The following is a 17,848-nucleotide window of genomic DNA, read 5'->3' on the forward strand; positions in this document are numbered from 1 at the left end:
GGGAATTTATGCTGGTCTAAGCTAGGGCTTTTTTGCCTGGTGTGTTAGGTCTATGGACAGGCCTGAAGGGTCCATGCATCCCAAAATCTGTATGAAAAATTATGTCAGGATACCTTTTCCTGAAGAGAGAATCTACAACGTTCTACTGATTTTTATTGTACATCATCCAGTCCCTTGGACTGCAAGGAGATCAAACCCGTCAGTCCTAAAGGAAATCAACCCTGAATATTCACTGGAAAGAACTGAAGCAGAAGCTCCAATACCTTGGCCACCTGATGCAAAGAGCCAACTCATTAGAAAAGACCCTGAGGCTGGAAAAGATTGAGGGCAGGAGGAGAAGGGGACGACAGGATGAAATGGTTGAATGGCATCACCAACTCAATGGACATGAGTTTGAACAAGCTCCAGGAGATGGTGAAGGACAGGGAAGCCTGGCGTGCTGCAGTCCATGTGGTGGCAGAGTCGGACACGCAAAGAGCGACTGAACGACAATATCTGGTAGATAGGTCTCGATTTCTTGCCCCCTCCCCACCTCCCAACCCCGGGTGTGCTGCTACACGAATTTTATACAGAGGTGACTGGGGTTGTGTTCAGTTGGCTGCACAGACTCCAAGTGTCATTTTAAATTTTTTATTTAACTATTGATTTAGCTGCACCACTTATCATGAGGGATCGTAGTTCCTCAACCAGGAGTCAAACTGACTCTTCCACTGGACCACCAGGGAATTCCCCCCAAGTGTCATTTTGTCGTCATTAATATAGGGCAGGATCAAAGAATATCAGGTGATCACGGACAACAGTTGGCACATTTTAATAGCTCACACTGTGACCTTCTGGACTGATTATTGGCTCCCTGTGCCAGACATCTGCAGCGGTGACATCCAAAGGTCTCTATAACGTCAGAGGGGACACCCCAGGGAAGTCTTGATGGAAATGAGTTCCGTGTGAAGTTTTGAAAGTAGGAGGGGCCCGGTGTGTTGGAGAGAGCAGAGGAAGTGGTGAGACCCACTTGAGACCAGTGGCGAGGCTGTCTTTCCAGATGCCCATGTGCCTGGCTTGAGCGGGACCCAGAGGGTTTATGGGAGAGGATAGGAGTTCTCACCAAACCCTCCTGGTGGCAGGTGCTTGTGTCTCATCAGAGACGATGCAGGTACTCAGGCCAGCTTGCAGAGGCTGCATCTGTCATGTCAGCTGGTCCAGGAGAAACTGGTATAGAAAGATGGATTCTGGTCATCTCAGAGGCACAGAGAGCCATGGTCAGGTATTTCAGATTTATTCCTTACATTGTTATCTGATGATAAAGATAATATGAGCTTAGTTTAGAGCATTTAAAAAAATCCAGAAAAGCAGTGGATCAAAGTCAGGGTCCGGTGCATGCCCGCCTGTCTGAGATGGGAGGGGCTGGGCTGTATTCCTAGTCTGAGGTTCCCGGGCTGTGACCCTGGCCAGTCAGAATTGCCACCTGGCCCCCACAGACTGTCTCCTCCTCCAAGAAATGCCCCTTCGAGGAGGACGCGGTGATGCACAGGAAAGCACCTGGCTTGCACCAGCTGCCAGGTACCGAGCACCTGCTCTTTTAACACCACCTTAGCATTTTGATGTTCTTTCCTTTCAGCCTTTTGCCTACGTTTTGCATTTTTTAAAAATTGAGATGAAATATATAGTTCTGTGTCCTGCCTTTTTTTAACTTGGCATTCTATCCCGACCATATTCCTACATCATGATGTTGAAAGCTTACATAATATTCCATTTTATAAGAGATACTCTTAACCGTTTCCATATTGCTCGAGCTTCATGCAGTTTCAGCTTATCAGTGGTTCCCTATGTACATCTCTAAGCACTGGATTATTTCTTTAGGATAAATTTCTAGAAATAAGAGGGAATGAAAGACAACAACATTTGAAAAAGTTTTCATGCATATTACCAAATTGTGAATGGAAAGATTGTTATCTGGGATGACTCCAGAAATAAACGTTCTAAAAATGGTTTTCTCCCATGGGGTGTTCACAGGGTTGAGATTCTGTTAAGCAGAGGGGATTATCTTTGACTCCGGGAAACTGCATGTGCTGCCGAGAGTCAGATCTGAAACCAGGTTACGTACAGGGCCCACGGCTTGAGGGGAAGTGACCTGGCCTCCTTGCCATTGAGTTGTGCAGGCTTTCCTGATGATACAGTTGTGGCTCACATTTGAATGTTAATCATCCTCTAGGTAGGGTTTTTATAAAGCTGTGACTGTAGAGAATGTATTTCTCTCCTAAAATGCACCCTTGGTGGAGCTGTCTGCGTGGATGCTGGGTGTGTGCAGCATCTGCTTGGATTCGCTTCCACCTGAACCGTGAGTGGCCAGTGGGCTGGAGGGTCCCAGTCAAGGGGATCACCGACAGGCTGCCTTCTCCCACCCCCACCCACACCCCCATTTCTCTCTAGTCAGGGCTTTTGGAACTTTGGGTCACTGGTGTGTGTGCTTGGCCTGGAGGACTGTAGCACGTGCCCGTGTTAGTCTAGAGCCAGGAATAGTGACTATGTGACGAGCAAATGAAGAAACGTTTCCCCGCGTGCTTGGGTGGACTTGGGAGGACGGGGCACTGGGAAAGCTGAGTTCTAGTTCTCTAGCTGCATCAAACTAGCTTGTGTGAAGCTGAGCAAGTCAGCGCCCTCTCTGAGTTTTGGTGTCCTTGTCTGTGCAGAGGGGGTCTCTGTCCTGGGTTTCTTTCAGGGTCCTCCAGACTGTCAAGACCCCAGGAGTGGCCCTGGGTGGGTGGGACAGTGAGACCAGTGATCTCCTGAGATGGCCTTGCATCAGGAGCTGGGTGCTGGTGGGCACTTGCAGACTGGGACAGCGGTCACAGCCTCTGCACACACGGGGCCCCTTGGCCATTCCCCTGGGGTCAGTACCTTCCTGTTCCTGCTCGTGTCTCTTGAAATTCCTACCTGGCCTGGAGCCCTGGCTCAAACGACCCCTTCTTGGCGTCTCTGAACCGCCAGCCCTAGGATGTCACAGGCCATCACACATAGTTTGGTGCATCTGTCCCTGGATGTAGTCACACGTGTCTCTGTCACACCGTCACAGCCCGGAGAGGGGCAGACACTCCCAGAGATGTGAATGTGGTGGAGGTGAGTTGGCTGCGGGACCCTTCTTGTCCTTTGGTAGCACTAGGCGGGCAGTTGGCTTCCCCGACATGCTGTGGTCCATCCAGTGGGAGTAAAAAGGCTGCCTTTTTTCCTTTTGGATCCAACATTTTGCTTGAATGGCATGCACTGGGCCTTCTCCTCGGTATCAGTCTTTAAACTGACATAATCAAGTAAACTAAAAGGCACACAGCAAGGCCCAGTCTTTACCCCTAAACACACTGTGTGCACCTGTTTGCTGGCCTCACGGCAGCTCTTCCTGCAAGAGTCTCTGCACCCCCTTTGACGGATTGGTGGAGGGTCTGACCTTGGTGCAGTACGGTGGGGGAAGTGGGAGGGCTGCCGGCCGGGGGAGAACTGGGGTCTCACCTGCTGTGGTCTCAGGGATTCACATTCTCATCCTCCCAAGCCCCTCCCGCATCGGAGTTTCTTGGCCCTGGATCGTGAATGAGAACCAGTGAAGATGCAGCTGAGCAAGGAGGAGGTGGGGGAGTGAGCTCTTCTGAGAGGGATGGCCTTCACAGTGCTCTAAATAAGAGATGAGAGACCCAGGTTGGGCTCTTTCCAGAAACTTGATTCCCAAGCCATTTATTTTAGGTTCCTATTTTAAATTTAGTTTTGGCAGAAGAAAAATAAAGCAGCCCAATGACTTTCTCTAGTAGGAACATCTCAAACTTCGGGTGATATGGACCAGTAGGCCAGACAGACAATACATTATGTGTGAAGAGTTTACCGTCCTGATGGTGGGCACCAGGCCCAGCTATTTCAGGGAGACCAAGAAACGCACGGGCTGTGGTCATTTTTCAAGAAGCTTTTCAAGTGTGTTGGCAAGAAGAGAAATTGGTCTTAAAAACCCCAACTAGATCAGTGTGTGAAGAGGTTCCCTTTGACCTAAGCTGGGACAGTTTTGCACATCAGAAGATAGTGATTGCAGTGGATCAGAACGCTTTGAATACAAATACATGAGGTGATGGTGACAGTGATGGTCCAGAACACTCAGTCACCATCGGAGTTGCTGGGATCAGCACATTATTTTGAAGGTTTAAAAGGGAAAGAATTTTTATTTAAAAAAAAAAAAAAAAGTGACCTATACCAGGTGGTTAGTTAAAAGGCCCAGAAGGAGGAATGAAAGGAAGTGGGTCTGTCCTTCCTGGCCTTGCTGGCTGTTTGTCCTCTGTGCCAGGTTGGTCGACTATCCCTGGAGAGAAGGCAGCATCCTTTCTTCCAAGGTTGTCCCAGGCTGGGGGCAGCCTGCATGAATAGAGGATGGACTTGACCCCTGACCCACCTCCTTGTTTGATCTCAGGCAGATCATATAGGCCCTCTGAACGCTACCTCACTCAGCAGATAACAAGGGATGCTCCAACTGGCACCATGTAGTATCATTAGGTTTAACTGAACGAAAGGCTTGTGGGGCACTTAACTGCCTTGACTGAAAGATGACACCCCCTCTCCCCGCTCGCCCAGAGCAGCTGTGAGGGTCCAGGCGTGTTGTGAAGGCAGCATGTGGCTCCTGAGGTGACTGTAGCCTCCGAGTTCCTGTCTCTCTCAATGAGGGCAGGGGCCGGGGGGTGGCGATGGTGACATCAGCCCCAGACATCTGCTGGTGGCTGCCACACCCTTGCAGACCCTACATCTTGACCGCCAGTTTTGAAATAGTTACAAAACGGTGTGTGGTTTGAAAGGACCTGCCCCTCACTGTTGGCCATGCATTTTAGAATTATAGGGTAAAGAAGGAATAACCGATCTGCCTCTGAAATGGAATTTAAAAAATCTAAAACTTGCGTGCCTTTGGCTTTGGGAAGGTAAGCTATTTTTAGAATGGCCCGCACAGCAGGGAGACCTCGAATGGGCTTTGGGGTCAGGCAAACTCGGGTTTGCACCCCAGCTCAGCCACTTTCTGCCCTGCTTCCATGGATAGCTTCCTTGACCTCCTTGAGTCCCAGTTTCCTTTCAGCGTTGTGAGAAGTCATGCATGTCACCTGTAAGTTGTGAGGTCTGGAAGAACTGCGGATGTTGTTTGTGCTCAACGTAGATGACATCTGTGCTGCTCGTAACCATTGTCACGGCTGCTGGGCGTGTGCTGGGTGTGGGTGAGCTGGGTCCTCCCCTTTCCTTTGATTCTTACCTCCTCCTTGTGAGTGTCTCACAGCAGGTCTTTGTCCTTCACATGGCCCTTACTGTAGCCCCGTGAGAGTAAACGCATGTGTTCCCAGGTCATCTGTGTTTACTGGGAGGCACAGACTCCAAGGTCTGGACCTGCTAAGGGCTCTTCCAGCTTTTCTGCCTGTTCAGCATGCGGTGGGGTGTGTGTGTGTTCGCACAGTGTGTGTGTGTGTGTGTGTGTGTGTGTGTGTGTGTGTGTGTGTGTGTGTGTGTGTTGCTGAGTATAGTCTTAGAAAGAAAAGAAAGTGAAACTTGCTCAGTCGTGTCCAACTCTTTGCGACCCCGTGGACTGTAGCCCACCAGGCTCCTCCCTCCATGGGATTCTCCAGTCAAGAATACTGGAGTGGGTTGCCATTTCCTTCTCCAGGGATCTTCCTGACCCAGGGATCGAACCTGGGTCTCCCGCATTGCAGGCAGACGCTTTACCATCTGAGCCACCAGGGAAGCCCACAGATACATATAATGCATCCAGAACTCGCAGGCTCTTTTCTAGCATAGAAGATAGTCATAATAGAAAGAAGGAAAAGGTCCAAAGTGGTAGAATTAGTGTTCTCTTGTCTTTGTTAGATACTCAGGGGAATTCCGTAAGGCACCCACATGCCCCCGATGAAAGCCGAGGGCATGGTGCCCGCCGGCACGTGGGTGGGTGCACCGTCAGTGGATCCTGGGGTCCAGCTCAGGCCCAGGGCCGCCTTCCATGAGCACATGTCCCCTGTGGGTCCCAGCACTGCTGACGGTGGTCCCGTTTCCCTGAGGAGGACTTTGGGGGGCCACAGGCGGTTTTTCAGGATCCATTCTTTGGTGAAGGAGCTGTAGCACGGGGCTTTCTGTGATCACCTGGCGGCCCTGAGCCTTCCTCCTTGTGAGGCAGCAGTCTGGAGACGTGGCTGACCTTGCCTAGTGTGGTTCACGTGCAGGCTGGCACGCCCGCCCACCCGTCCTGATACACCTGTAGAGTTGTGTCACATTTCTGACTGGAGCCACGGAGGAACAGGACTCAAGTGTCCATGCCAGGAGGCTGTTTTATTAGACTGGTGGGGTCGTTTAAAAATGCTGGCCCTGAAGTGAGAGCTCACGTCCAGCCACAGTGGCTAACCAGAATTCCATGTCCCCTTCCCACCCTGCTTCTAATCCTGAGACGGGAGTCTGGCTTCTGCAATTTGACAAGGACCCGTGTCTGATTTTGATGTCCCACGGGGCCTGGGACCCACAGAGTCGGAGACTCAGAACCCAGGCTTTTCACGCACTAAGCTACTACTGCCTTGGAGCCTAATGGTGGTAAAACGCCTTCAGATGGGTGACCAGGGTTTGCTTTTTCATTCAGACAACACACACATGGTCTTACATCTCAAGCACAAAGATGAATAAGACCTGGTCCCTTCCCTGTAAGCACCTGGTTTGTTGGGGACCACGCTTACCAAGTGGTTGGATGCTTACCATGCTGAGTGCAAGGCCAGGACAGTGTTGAGGACATGGGCAGGGGCATGGAAGGCCTGGAGAGGAGGGCAGGGCCCCCAGGCAGAGGGCATGTCATGAAGAGAGGTGCCCCGGCCTGTGCTCCGAGGACTGTGGCTCATCTGTGTTGCAGGAGAAGCCAGGGTGTGTGGCTGGCTGACTGTCCTACCCGAGGATGGGTTCCAGGAGAGGACTAGGGCTATGGGCTGCGAGTCCTGCAATCATGTGGGCCATGAGGGGTGGAGGGGGCGTCGCCTTGGGATTTCATCGCATCAGTTAGAGATTGTGGGGCCATGGGGGAAGGTCCCCTTGGGATATCATCGCATCAACTGGACACCATGGGACTTGTGTGAAGTGCCTCCCTCCTGGTCATCCTGCTTGTTCTTTGGGGTCTGTTGCTGGCGCAATTGGGGGCTTCCCTGGTGGCTCAAGTGGTAAAGAATCCTCCTGCCAATGTAGGAGACACGAGTTTGATCCCTGGGTCAGGAAGATAACCTCAAGGAGGAAATGGCAACCTGCTTGAGTATTCTTGCCTGGGAAATACCATGGACAGAGGAGCCTGGTGAGCTACATACAGTCCATAGGGTTGCAGAGTCAGACACAACGGAGCACGCACCCACGCTGGTCCGATGGGTGGTTGTTGGGACAGCGGAGTTATTTCTGTCCCTGGTGCGACTTGACTTTTCTCAGATTTTCAGGCTTTTAACATGTCCAGTTTTGCTCACACGTCAGGACCTGGCGGAGGGCGGGCCGGGAGTGTCGATGCCCTGACCGTGCCTCTCGCGTTACCGTTGCAGCGCACGTGGAAAACGAGGAGCAGTACACGCAGGCACTGGAGAAGTTCGGGGGCAACTGCGTGTGCAGAGATGACCCGGACCTGGGGAGTGCATTCCTCAAGTTCTCAGTGTTTACCAAGGAGCTGACGGCGCTGTTCAAAAACCTGGTGAGTGTCATGAGCGTGTGCGGCGAACAGGTGGTGTGGAAAGTGCTGGCTGACGCTCCCGCCTGGAAGGGGGCTCCATAGACGGTAATTGAGGTTGGTCTGATGAACGAAGAATACCTTTCCTACCTGCCACAGTACCTAAAAGAATTATATTTTCTATGTACATTAGGTCACTTTGGAATAATTTTAGAATTGTAATTTTTACTCTGGTGAGACTTTTTTAAAATTTAACTTGGCATTTTACAGGTGCACAGCTGAGGGTCAAAATGGATAAATGCATTCATCTTCTTAAGGGGTTCTGAGTTCAATTTTCAGAAGTTTCTTAACTGGGTAGAGTAAGCCTGTTTCTGGTGATTAGAGTAGGTATTTAAACTTCCAGTATTTAATAGATATGTTTCAAACTCGTCTTACACAGCAAGGTAACCTTTAATCAAAGCCCAGAAATTACCGTGAATATTTAAAGGCCATTCATGCTCCCAAATGCAGAACCTAAGAAAAAAACTCACTTTTTAAAGCAAATGGAAGTACGGACTGAGTAGTTCCTGCCTGTGGTAGGTGCTGGGTAAAACGGGGTGAATGGGTTCTTTCTTGCGCTTGGCAGCCCTGTGTCATCCCCGTTATGGGAGCTGAATTCTGAAGAAGTGGGCAGCCTGAGAGGGAGGGGGTGTGTGACCCTTTGGATAGTTTCTTCCACGAGGGGAATGTACTCGGGGATGGTCCCGGCATCTCTTTCCTGTTTTTCTCTCCTTGGCTTCTCCCAGAGGTCATGGACAACCAGACCAGGTCAAGAACTCAATAATGCTTTCTGTGTAGGTCACAAACAACAGCGTCTTTTTCATTTGTCCTGTCAGCAAGCTCATAACAAGTGAGATACGAGCTCCTCATTCTTGCAGTGGTGATGGTGGCCGGTTTGGACATCTGGCCTTGGCAGGGCGGAGACAAGGGACCACAGCGTGGGGGTTAATGGCCAGGAGGGGAAAGGACCAGATCGTTACGGCTCTCTCGGTCTCTCTCCGTGTCTTCACTCGTGAAATGTTTCCGTTGGAAATGGTAAGAGTAAAAAGCTGTTGCTGTGCTGAAGTTCTTTACTCGGGTTAATCTGGAGTCTCTTGGGGCTCTTGTCAAGTTTGTCTCCCGTTTGTCAGGTGACAGGCTGACGACACGCAGACCATACATGGAGCGCGGGTCCCCCCTTCCAGCTCCACTCCCTCCCCAGACACGGGCACTTGGCTTGTTAGGGCCTCACCGCTGAGTCACAGGGGAACTTTTCTTCCCCCGCCAGCCAAATGGAGAAACTGCACGGTCCCAGGGAAGTTCTCTTTAAACACTGACATGCGGGGGGTCTTCTAGTGTAAAACCAGCCTGCGGACTAATCCCCCAAGCCCGTAATCCCCCAGCCCCTCGGGAGGTAAGCCCCTTTCTGTCTCACTGAGCTGCCAGCCAGCTGCCACATGCCTCCCTCTTAAATATGAATGAACTGCCCCCAGAATCAAACAGACCAAAATAAACAGAAGGAAGATCTGAGGGGGGAACATACAATGCAAAGAACAGAAGATAACTTTAAAGAAGCTACATTTAATTCCTCAAAAGAAATCGGAAGGGAGAGTGGGATACAGCTTGTCGTTAAAGAGTGGGAGACAGTTAACACAGGAAAATGTGACACTGGAAATCCTACGAGAAGGGATAGAGTAAGACAAGTCTCTCAAAAATAGATCAAAAGGACCAACCAGGACCAAAAAGTGGGGGAGCAGTTAAAGGATGGGTCGGGGATTAATCCTCAAGGTCCATTGTCCAACTGACAGGCGTTTTACAATAAGAGAGCAGGAGAGAGAGGAGGACAACCGAGTGAAAGACAGTTCCTGAAACTAGATGGAAGGGCCTAGGGCAGTGAGGGAAAGGACCTGCCCACCCCAAGGCATCCCCTGTGAAATGGCGAAAGACCTTAAATGCCTTCAGAAAGCACACACAGGATTAAGCATCAGGATGGCACTGGCCGTCTCAACAGTAACCCTGGAAACTTTGAAAGGTCCGGAACGTTGCTGCTAAAATCCTGGGGAACATAGTCTAACCTTAATGAGGCCCAGCACCTGAGCATGAATGTAGACTTAAGAGATGTTTCAGACATGCAAAGCTCCCAAACATCATTTCTCTGAAACTCCTAGAGGTTGTGCTTGAGCACCGTGAAGAGGGAAGCCAAAAAAGAGGAAGATGTGTGAGTCAGGGACCAGGATCCAACCAGGAAAAAAGCAGTGAAAGGGGTCCCACGAGGACGGAGAAGGGGAAGAGTCAGCGCCGTGACTGAGCGGGCGGCGTGAAGGCAGGAAAGGGAGGCCAGGGGCCAGGGTCTGTCCCCCACCGCAAGCAGCCAGCCCTGGGTCTTCTTTCAGTCGATCTCCACTCAGGTTTTCTCAGCTGTGAGATGGAGATGATGACGCCATGCCTAGTTTTGTTAGGAGCACAGCCAGTTGCTTTTGCACATCTTAGCTTATTTCATCCTTGTAGCAATCCCATAAGGTGAGTCAGTATTGTCCCCACTTTGTAGGTTAGGTAACTGGGGCCCTGCTGGTTTAAAGAGCTCATCTCCCTCCCAGCAGCTCTCAGTCCTTGCCAGCCTTTGGACGTGCGCCTCCAGGTGCAGACGAGCCCACCTGCATCGATCCATATGGTGGACTCCTAAGTGAAGTAGCTTGTCCTCAGCTTTAACATGAGCAGCTGCACAGTTAGACAAAAGCAGCCCCTTCGTTTCTTGATTTTCTGCAAAACTAAAAGCAGAGCAGGGCCTGGACATTGTGACGGGTACACTGTCACGTGGGGCCACTACCCCATGGTTCTGCCATCCCGGGCACATCAGAACCCCTGCCAGGGACAGTTGGGAGTCACATCTGGGTCTTAAAACCCCAATCCCATGCCCTTTCCCCTTGGTATTTAAAGGAATTTAGGCCCCTTGTCACCTCCTTGGGAGGAAAAAGGGACAGAACAAAAGGGAAGGCAATGCAGGGAAAAATGTGGCATAAAGACAGGCCCCTGGGTTTTATTACTGCAGCCACGAGGCACCTGACACCGCGGCTGCCTCATCCTAAAACAGGGGTGAGAAAACCGCCCCGCCTCACCTGGCCAGCATCAGGATAACAGGGATCAGTGGGAAGGGCTGTTGGTAAATTAGAAACCCAGCACACAGGTGTCATGTCTGTGTTACTGTGGTCAGGTAACTTACTACAGGGCTTCCCTGGTGGCTCAGATGGTAAAGAATCTGTCTGCAATGCAGGAGACATGGGTTCGATCCCTGGGTCAGGAAGATCCCCTGGAGAAGGGAATGGCAACCCACTCCAGCGTTCTTGCCTGGAGAATTCCATGTACAGAGGAGCCTGATGGGCTACAGCCCATGGGGTTGCAAAAGAGTCAGACACGACTGAGTGAGAAAAAGAAATTTACTACAGCTCGGACAGCAGTAGCTCTGAGTCCAGGTGCATAACTGTCATTTTGGTTTTTTTACTCTCCTGTTTCCAAGCAGATAGCTTATTTGTGTGCAAATTCGCATTCCCAGGCCAGGTGCCCCTGGCAGGGTTGGTGCTGCAGGTCTGTGGCCTTAAGGACGCCAAGGGGCTGCTTCTAAGAAGCTATCAATGAGAGTGAGCTGCTTATAGGAGAATTCTCCTTTTTGGGTATTTTGTATACCATTCTTACTCCTATTTTGGTCAAATCTGTTCTATCTCTTGTTTTAAAAGCCTGGCTTTTGCTTTTCTCTCAGGCATTCAAAAACCATTTCAGTTCCATGTAGCCAAGAGCCTCAGTTTTACCTCCTCGTCCAGAAAGAATAATAATTACCACCTACCTGTCCTTCAGGATGAAAGAATGTTTAGAAAGCAGTTAGAACATCTCCCAGAGAAAAGCTAACTTAATATAGAGTGATGATGTTGTTACTAATGGGTGAGATTCTCACCTTCAGAGAGGCTATGAATTCTCTCTGCAGTGATGCAGGAGAAAGCAAAAAGCAAGGCTGCCCCAGAAATGTAACAGGTGTCAAGTCAGGCTGGTGATAAAGTCAGCCCAGCCTCCTGTGTTCCTGGAAAGGTTTTGCAGGGCTGTTTCAGTGTTACGACGGGGCCTTCTGAATGCATTTGACTCAGTTCTAATCAGACGGATGAACCTAGAGACTATTCTACAGAGTGAAGTCAGTCAGAAAGAGAAAGACAAATACTGTTTATTAATGCATATATATAGAATCTAGAAAGAGGGTACTGACGAGCCTGTTTGCAGGGCAGAGGTGGAGACGCAGACATAGAGAACAGACTTGCGAGCCCTTGGGGGTGGAAGGAGAGGGTGGGATGAACTGAGAGAGTAGCACTGAAACATATACATTACCACGTGTAAAATTAGAGAGCTGCTGGAAATTTGCTGTATGGCACAGGTGGCCCAAGTCCAGTGCTCTGTGACAACCCAGGGGGTGAGCTGGGCTGGGCTGGGATGTGGGAGGGAGGTTCAAGAGGGAGGGCCCATAGGTAATCCAATGACTGATTTATACTGATGTTTGGCAGAAGCCAGGGCTTCCCCGGTGGCTCAGTGGTAAAGAATCCGCCTGCAATGCAGGAGACCTGGGTTTGATCCCTGGGTCGGGAAGATCCCCTGGAGGAGGGCACGGCAGCTCACTCACTCCAGTCCTCTTTCCAGGAGAATCTCATGGACTGAGGAGCCTGGCAGGCTACAGTCCATAAGGTCGCAGAGAGTCGGACATGGCTGAGTGAGCACGGACGCACACGCGGCAGAAGCCAACACGATATTGTAAAGCTGTGTTCCTCCAACTGAAAATAATTTTTTAAATAAGTGGCCTTTTAGTGAAGGGCTGCGTGAAAGGACAGATTTCCTGAAAGTTCAGTTGCAGGTATGTCATGTCCAGCTCTGTTTTCAGAGAATGGCTCATGAAATATCTACCCTCAGATCGTAAACCTGCCCCAGGTGAGAGCATGGCCTAGGACGGAGCTCCAGGGTGAGAGCTGACAGCGGCCCAGGGGCTGAGGAATTTCACTTCACTCACATGGAAAGAGGAACCTAAAGTCCCATTGACCAACATGTACGGAAGTTAAAAAAATTTTTTTTACACACACGATTGGAATTAGAAGACATTAATAGCCACAGAGCAAAGAGCTAGTAAGGTTGCTGGGGAGAGTGTGGCTTTGTCCCTGTGATGCGGGCAGGGCCCGACAGGGAGGCCTGAGGCAGCAGATGCTGATTCTCCATGATAACGAAGCTCATCACGTTTTGCTCAACGGGGAGCTCACTTAAGCAGAGGCTCTCAGCCTCAGTGATCCCGTAAAGTTTCTCCTGTTTTCGTGTCTACTGAAAATGTCTTACGTTCTTTCTTTTCTTAAAGCATTTTAAAAAATTGCAATAGAGTTAATTTACAATGTTGTGTTAGTTTCAGTGTGTAGCAGAGTGAGTCAGTTATACAGGTATATTCTTTCTCAGATTCTTTTCCTTTGCAGGTTATTATACGGCTTTGACTGTAGTTCCCTGTACAGCAGGTGCCTATTGTTGCTGTGTTTTATCTACAGTGTGTGTGTGTTAATTCCAAACTCCAAATGTGCCCCTGTCCCCGCTGTCTCCTCTGATAACCGTAATTTTGCTTTCTATGTCTGTTTTCCATTTGTGTTTAAATGTCCTACAGTATTTTTTCAGCGGGGGCATTGATCGTAATTTCATCTTTAGAGGAGGAAGGTTTACCGTTGTCTCAGTTCAGCTCAGTCGCTCAGTCGTGTCCGACTCTTTGTGACCCCGTGGACTGCAGCACTCCATGTCCACATCACCAGCTCCAACACCACAGTTCAGAAGCATCAGTTCTTCGCCACTCAGCTTTCTTTATAGTCCAACTCTCACATCCATACATGACTACTGGAAAAACCATAGCTTTGACTAGACAGACCTTTGTTGGCAAAGTAATGTTGTACAGTTGTCTAGGGCATAAATTAAGGAGCTGCGCTGAGCTCTAGAGAAACCCCCCAGTGCCTGGTACCTGCTGCGTAGGAGTACCTGCCCTTAGACTGGTGTCAGACTGTCAGATTTCCATTTTCAAGGTCTGGTGTTTTTTTTTGTTTTTGTTTTTTTAATATCCTGACACTGTTTGCCCCGCTAATTGCTGGCCTCCACCTCTCTTAGTGCCTGCTTCCCCAGCACTGTGAGCTGGAGAATGCATGACCAGCTGCTTAGGTTGTACACAGAGTAGGAGTCTGTGAGCCTTGAGTGGGAGGGCTTGAAGGCTGGGGCTTCCCTAGGGGAACAGAGTTCTGATGGACCTACTGACAATCATGTTGGACACCTGGAAACCTCTGCTGTGAATGATTTTTGTCTGGCCTGATGATATATGCTTGGAAATTCTTTTTGCTGAAGAAGACTCTTGAGAGTGCCTTGGACAGCAAGGAGATCAAACCAGCCAATCCTGAAGGAAATCAACCCTGAATATTCACTGGAAGGAAACTGATGCTGCAGCTGAGGCTTCAACGCTTTGGCCACCTGATGCGAAGAGCCGACTTGTTGGAAAAGACCCTGGTTGATGGGAAAGGTTGAAGACAGAAGGAGAGGGCAACAGAGGATGAGATGGTTGGATGGCATCTCCGACTCAATGGACTTGAGTTTGAACAAGCTCCGGGAGATGGGGAAGGACAGGGAAGCCTGGCATTCTGCAGTCCATGGGATTGTCGAGTCGGACACAACTGAATGACTGAACGAGAACACCACAAGACTTCAGCAGCGCAAGCTGTTTGCTATACTTACAGATTTCTGACCCAAATGAGAGCATGTCCTTAGTTGGACCAAAACAACAAAACCAGTAAGGCTAATTGCTGTCAGAGCCCATGTTTGGTTGTAGCACAGACACTACCATGTACACGTTGTACTTCGATTCTTTTTTCTTTTTTTTTCCCAGAAAGGCAGGGCCACTTCATTGTAACTCCTATGGTACATTGACTCCTCAAGGTCAGAGAAGGTGGGAAAAGCCCTGGAGAGGCGGGCCCAGGAGGAGAGCTCAGCTGAGAAGAGTGAGCGAGTGCCTGTTGGGGGCACCCAGTTCCCCGAGCAGGAAGCACTCACTGCTCCCATCAGGGCTACTTTTATTAGGATGCTCTGTGGGCCGACCCAGCCCTGTACAAATGCCGCGGAGGCCTGAGGTGCGACCTCGGAAGGTGTCGAGGTGACTCTCACAGCCTCGGGTGCTTGGGTCCTCGGTAGAGGTGGGCGTGGGTTCTGGGGGCTATCCCAGGGTCCATCCATGTCCAGGCCCTTTGCCAAGTTCATGAACACATCCCTTCCCTTAAAAGTGAAAGTGTTCGTCACTCAGTGTGTCCGACTCTTTGTGACCCCATGGACTGTAGACTGCCACGCTCCTCTGACCATGGGGTTTTCCAGGCCAAACATCACTGGAGCAGGTTGCCATTTCTTTCTCCAGGGGATCTTCCTGACCCAGGGATCAAACCCCTGTCTCCTGCATTGCACGCAGTCTTTACCCCTGGAGCCATCAGGGAAGCCCTCCTTTAAACCTAAAATTTGACAAGCTACATCAGTACTTGTACATTGTAAATTCTGGTTTATAAAGCTCTTGGACATCATTTGTTTCATTTGCCATCCCCAGAGTCCTCGTCTTGCCCTCTGAGAGCCCTAGCCTTGCACTCAAGTGGAGTCACCTGGAGCTACTTAGACACGCAGGACCCCACCCCCCCACCCCCAGACCCTTGTCTGCTAGGCCTGCCGAACTCCATTTTCCCAGGGCACAAATCAGCCCATTCAAGTCTGAGAAGCATCGCCTGAGAGCAGAAATTCTCAAAGTATGGTCCGTGGACCAGCAGTAGCATCATCTGGAACTAGTTAAAAGACCCAGGCCCCACATACACCTACTGAATCGTGGTTCTCGAGCTTCACCCAGTGACAGCACCTGAACAGCTGCTAGAACACTCTCTGCTGGGCACCATCTCCCAGAGTTCACCCTCCGTTCGCATTTCTAATCAGTCCTGGTGACACTGAGCTTGGTGTCGGAACCAGCTGTGCTAAGGACAGCCCAGTGGACCACTTCCCATCTTCCCCTGGGGAGACTGAGGCCAGGATGCCAGAGTGTACACTCGGCCGCGTGTCCACCCTTAAGTTCTCAGAGCTGATGCATTGGAAAAGGTGCTTTTGTTTTTGGTGATAGCTTAACTCAGCAACTTTGACATCACATGGGTTTTAGAAGACGCTGTGGGTTGATGAGTCCTGGGCTTTTCTCTGCCGGCCCCCGCGCCTCTCAGAGCTGACCACATGGCTGTAGGTGGGCTGCGGTGGGTCGTTTCATCATCTGCTCCCCAGTGAAAGAGGGTCGCTGTTTTCTCTGCACTTAGAACCTGAAAGATCAAAGTGGAGTGACTGCCAGAGACACAGCGCTAAAGGCAGAAACCGGGTCAGCTGTCTCCCCCCTTTCTTGTGTGAAAGTTGCCAGTGTTTTTGGCAGCTGCCTGGTTTTGATCTTTCAGTTTGCGTTAAACACTCAGGGACTGCGTGGGCTCCCCGTCTCCCTTTTTAATTAAACAAACCATCAGAGTGACTCTGCTGCCAAGAACCAGGCCTGGGTGCGTGTGTGCATGAGGGCGAGCAAGACACTACGTGGTATGTGCACGCATGTGCACGTGTGGTAGGCCTGCGGCAATGTTTTCACCAGTCCCTGGGGAGAAATCACCAAAAATGAAAGTGGCCTAGATGGTTTTCCTGTGTGTCTGTGTGTCTCTGAGGAACTGCTCTGTGGACTGGAAATAGGGAACCCCGATGTAGATGGCACGTCGTAGAGGGTGGGCACCTCCAGGGGGAGCAGGTGTTCGGCCTTCCAACCCAGGGATGGAACCCAGATGTCCTGCATCACAGGCAGATTCTCTGCTGTCTGAGCTACCAGGGAAGGAAGCCCTTTGTAAGATCTGTAGCAGCTCCCAGACTGGAAAGAACTCAGAAACCTGTCAGCAGGTGTGTGGATAAGCCAGGTGATGGAAAATTGTTCCGCAGGAATGGGAGGGAGCCACTGATGCAACAACACTGATGGCTCTCAAAGCAAGGATGAAAGAAGCCGGCAGAAAGCAGTGCACCATGTAGGATTTCACGTATGTGAAGCCCTGGAAAATGCAGGTTACTCTGTGAAGACAGAAGCAGATCAGCTGTTGCCTGGAGACTGGAGATGGAGGAATGAGCAGCTGGGAGGTAGGGATTGCAGAAAGGCCCTGGAGGTGACGGGTGCATTCACTATCTGGATTTGGGCAGTGGTTTTCTGGGTGCATGTATGCATCATACCTCAGAGCTGCTTACCGTTTTCTTGAGGTTGCTCATGTAAAGCATTGCTGTCCACTGGAACCGTGTGTCGATGGACATGGTCTGCATTAGCTCTGTCCAGTATCGGAAACCACTCACCACCCGTGGCTCTTGTGCACCTGAAACATGCTAGCACAGCTGAGGAACTCAGTTTCTAACTTGATTTAGTTTTAAGCCACTTCAATTTGGATGGGCCTGTGTAGCTAGTGTCTGTTGTACTGGACTGCACAGATGTAAAGCCTTTCCTATTACTGTAACACACCCTGCATGCACACACATGCATGCACACACACACAGACTCTCTCCCTCCCTCCCTGCCCCTGGTCTCAGGCTCCAGCTCCTGGAGAAGACTTCGCAGCTCCAGGCAGGTACAGCCTGCTTCCTCTGTGCATGTCCTTGGCTCATGCCAAAGCCTCTGCTAGGAATGCCCTTGTTTGAAGCAGTGAGGTCTGAGGTCTTTGCAGCTCTCCGCCCTCCCACACAGAGGTGCTGCCGGGGCCTGTGCACATGTGAACAGGCGTTTGCCCTTCTTTGAAGTCTTTACCTCCTTAACTCTGTGATTTCCAGTAGTTATGTATGGATGTGAGAGTTAAACTAAAAAGAAAGATGAGCACCAAAGAATTGATGCGTTTGAACTGTGGTGTTGGAGAGGGCTCTTGAGAGTCCCTTGAACTGCAAGGAGATCCAACCAGTCCATCCTAAAGGAAGTTAGTCCTGAATATTCATTGGAAGGACTGATGTTGAAGCTGAAGCTCCAGTCCTTTGGCCACCTGATGCGAAGAACTGACTCATTGGAAAAGACCCTGATGCTGGGAAAGATGGAAGGCAGGAGGAGAAGGGGACGAC

At 50.4% G+C, this 17,848-nt stretch overlaps 1 protein-coding gene across 1 annotated transcript in view; it reads left to right on the forward strand.

The window, feature by feature from the left end:
• Positions 1–17,848, forward strand: part of ASAP2 (ArfGAP with SH3 domain, ankyrin repeat and PH domain 2) — a 157,732-nt gene that overhangs the window by 59,127 nt on the left and 80,757 nt on the right. The window contains exon 3 of the mRNA XM_068983251.1: positions 7,548–7,693. Within this exon, the coding sequence (XP_068839352.1) occupies positions 7,548–7,693 (146 nt within the window). The remainder of the gene's footprint in view (positions 1–7,547; positions 7,694–17,848) is intronic.

The sequence above is a fragment of the Capricornis sumatraensis genome, chromosome 1 (genome assembly GCF_032405125.1).
Source record: "Capricornis sumatraensis isolate serow.1 chromosome 1, serow.2, whole genome shotgun sequence".
NCBI classification, from domain to species: Eukaryota; Metazoa; Chordata; class Mammalia; order Artiodactyla; family Bovidae; genus Capricornis; species Capricornis sumatraensis.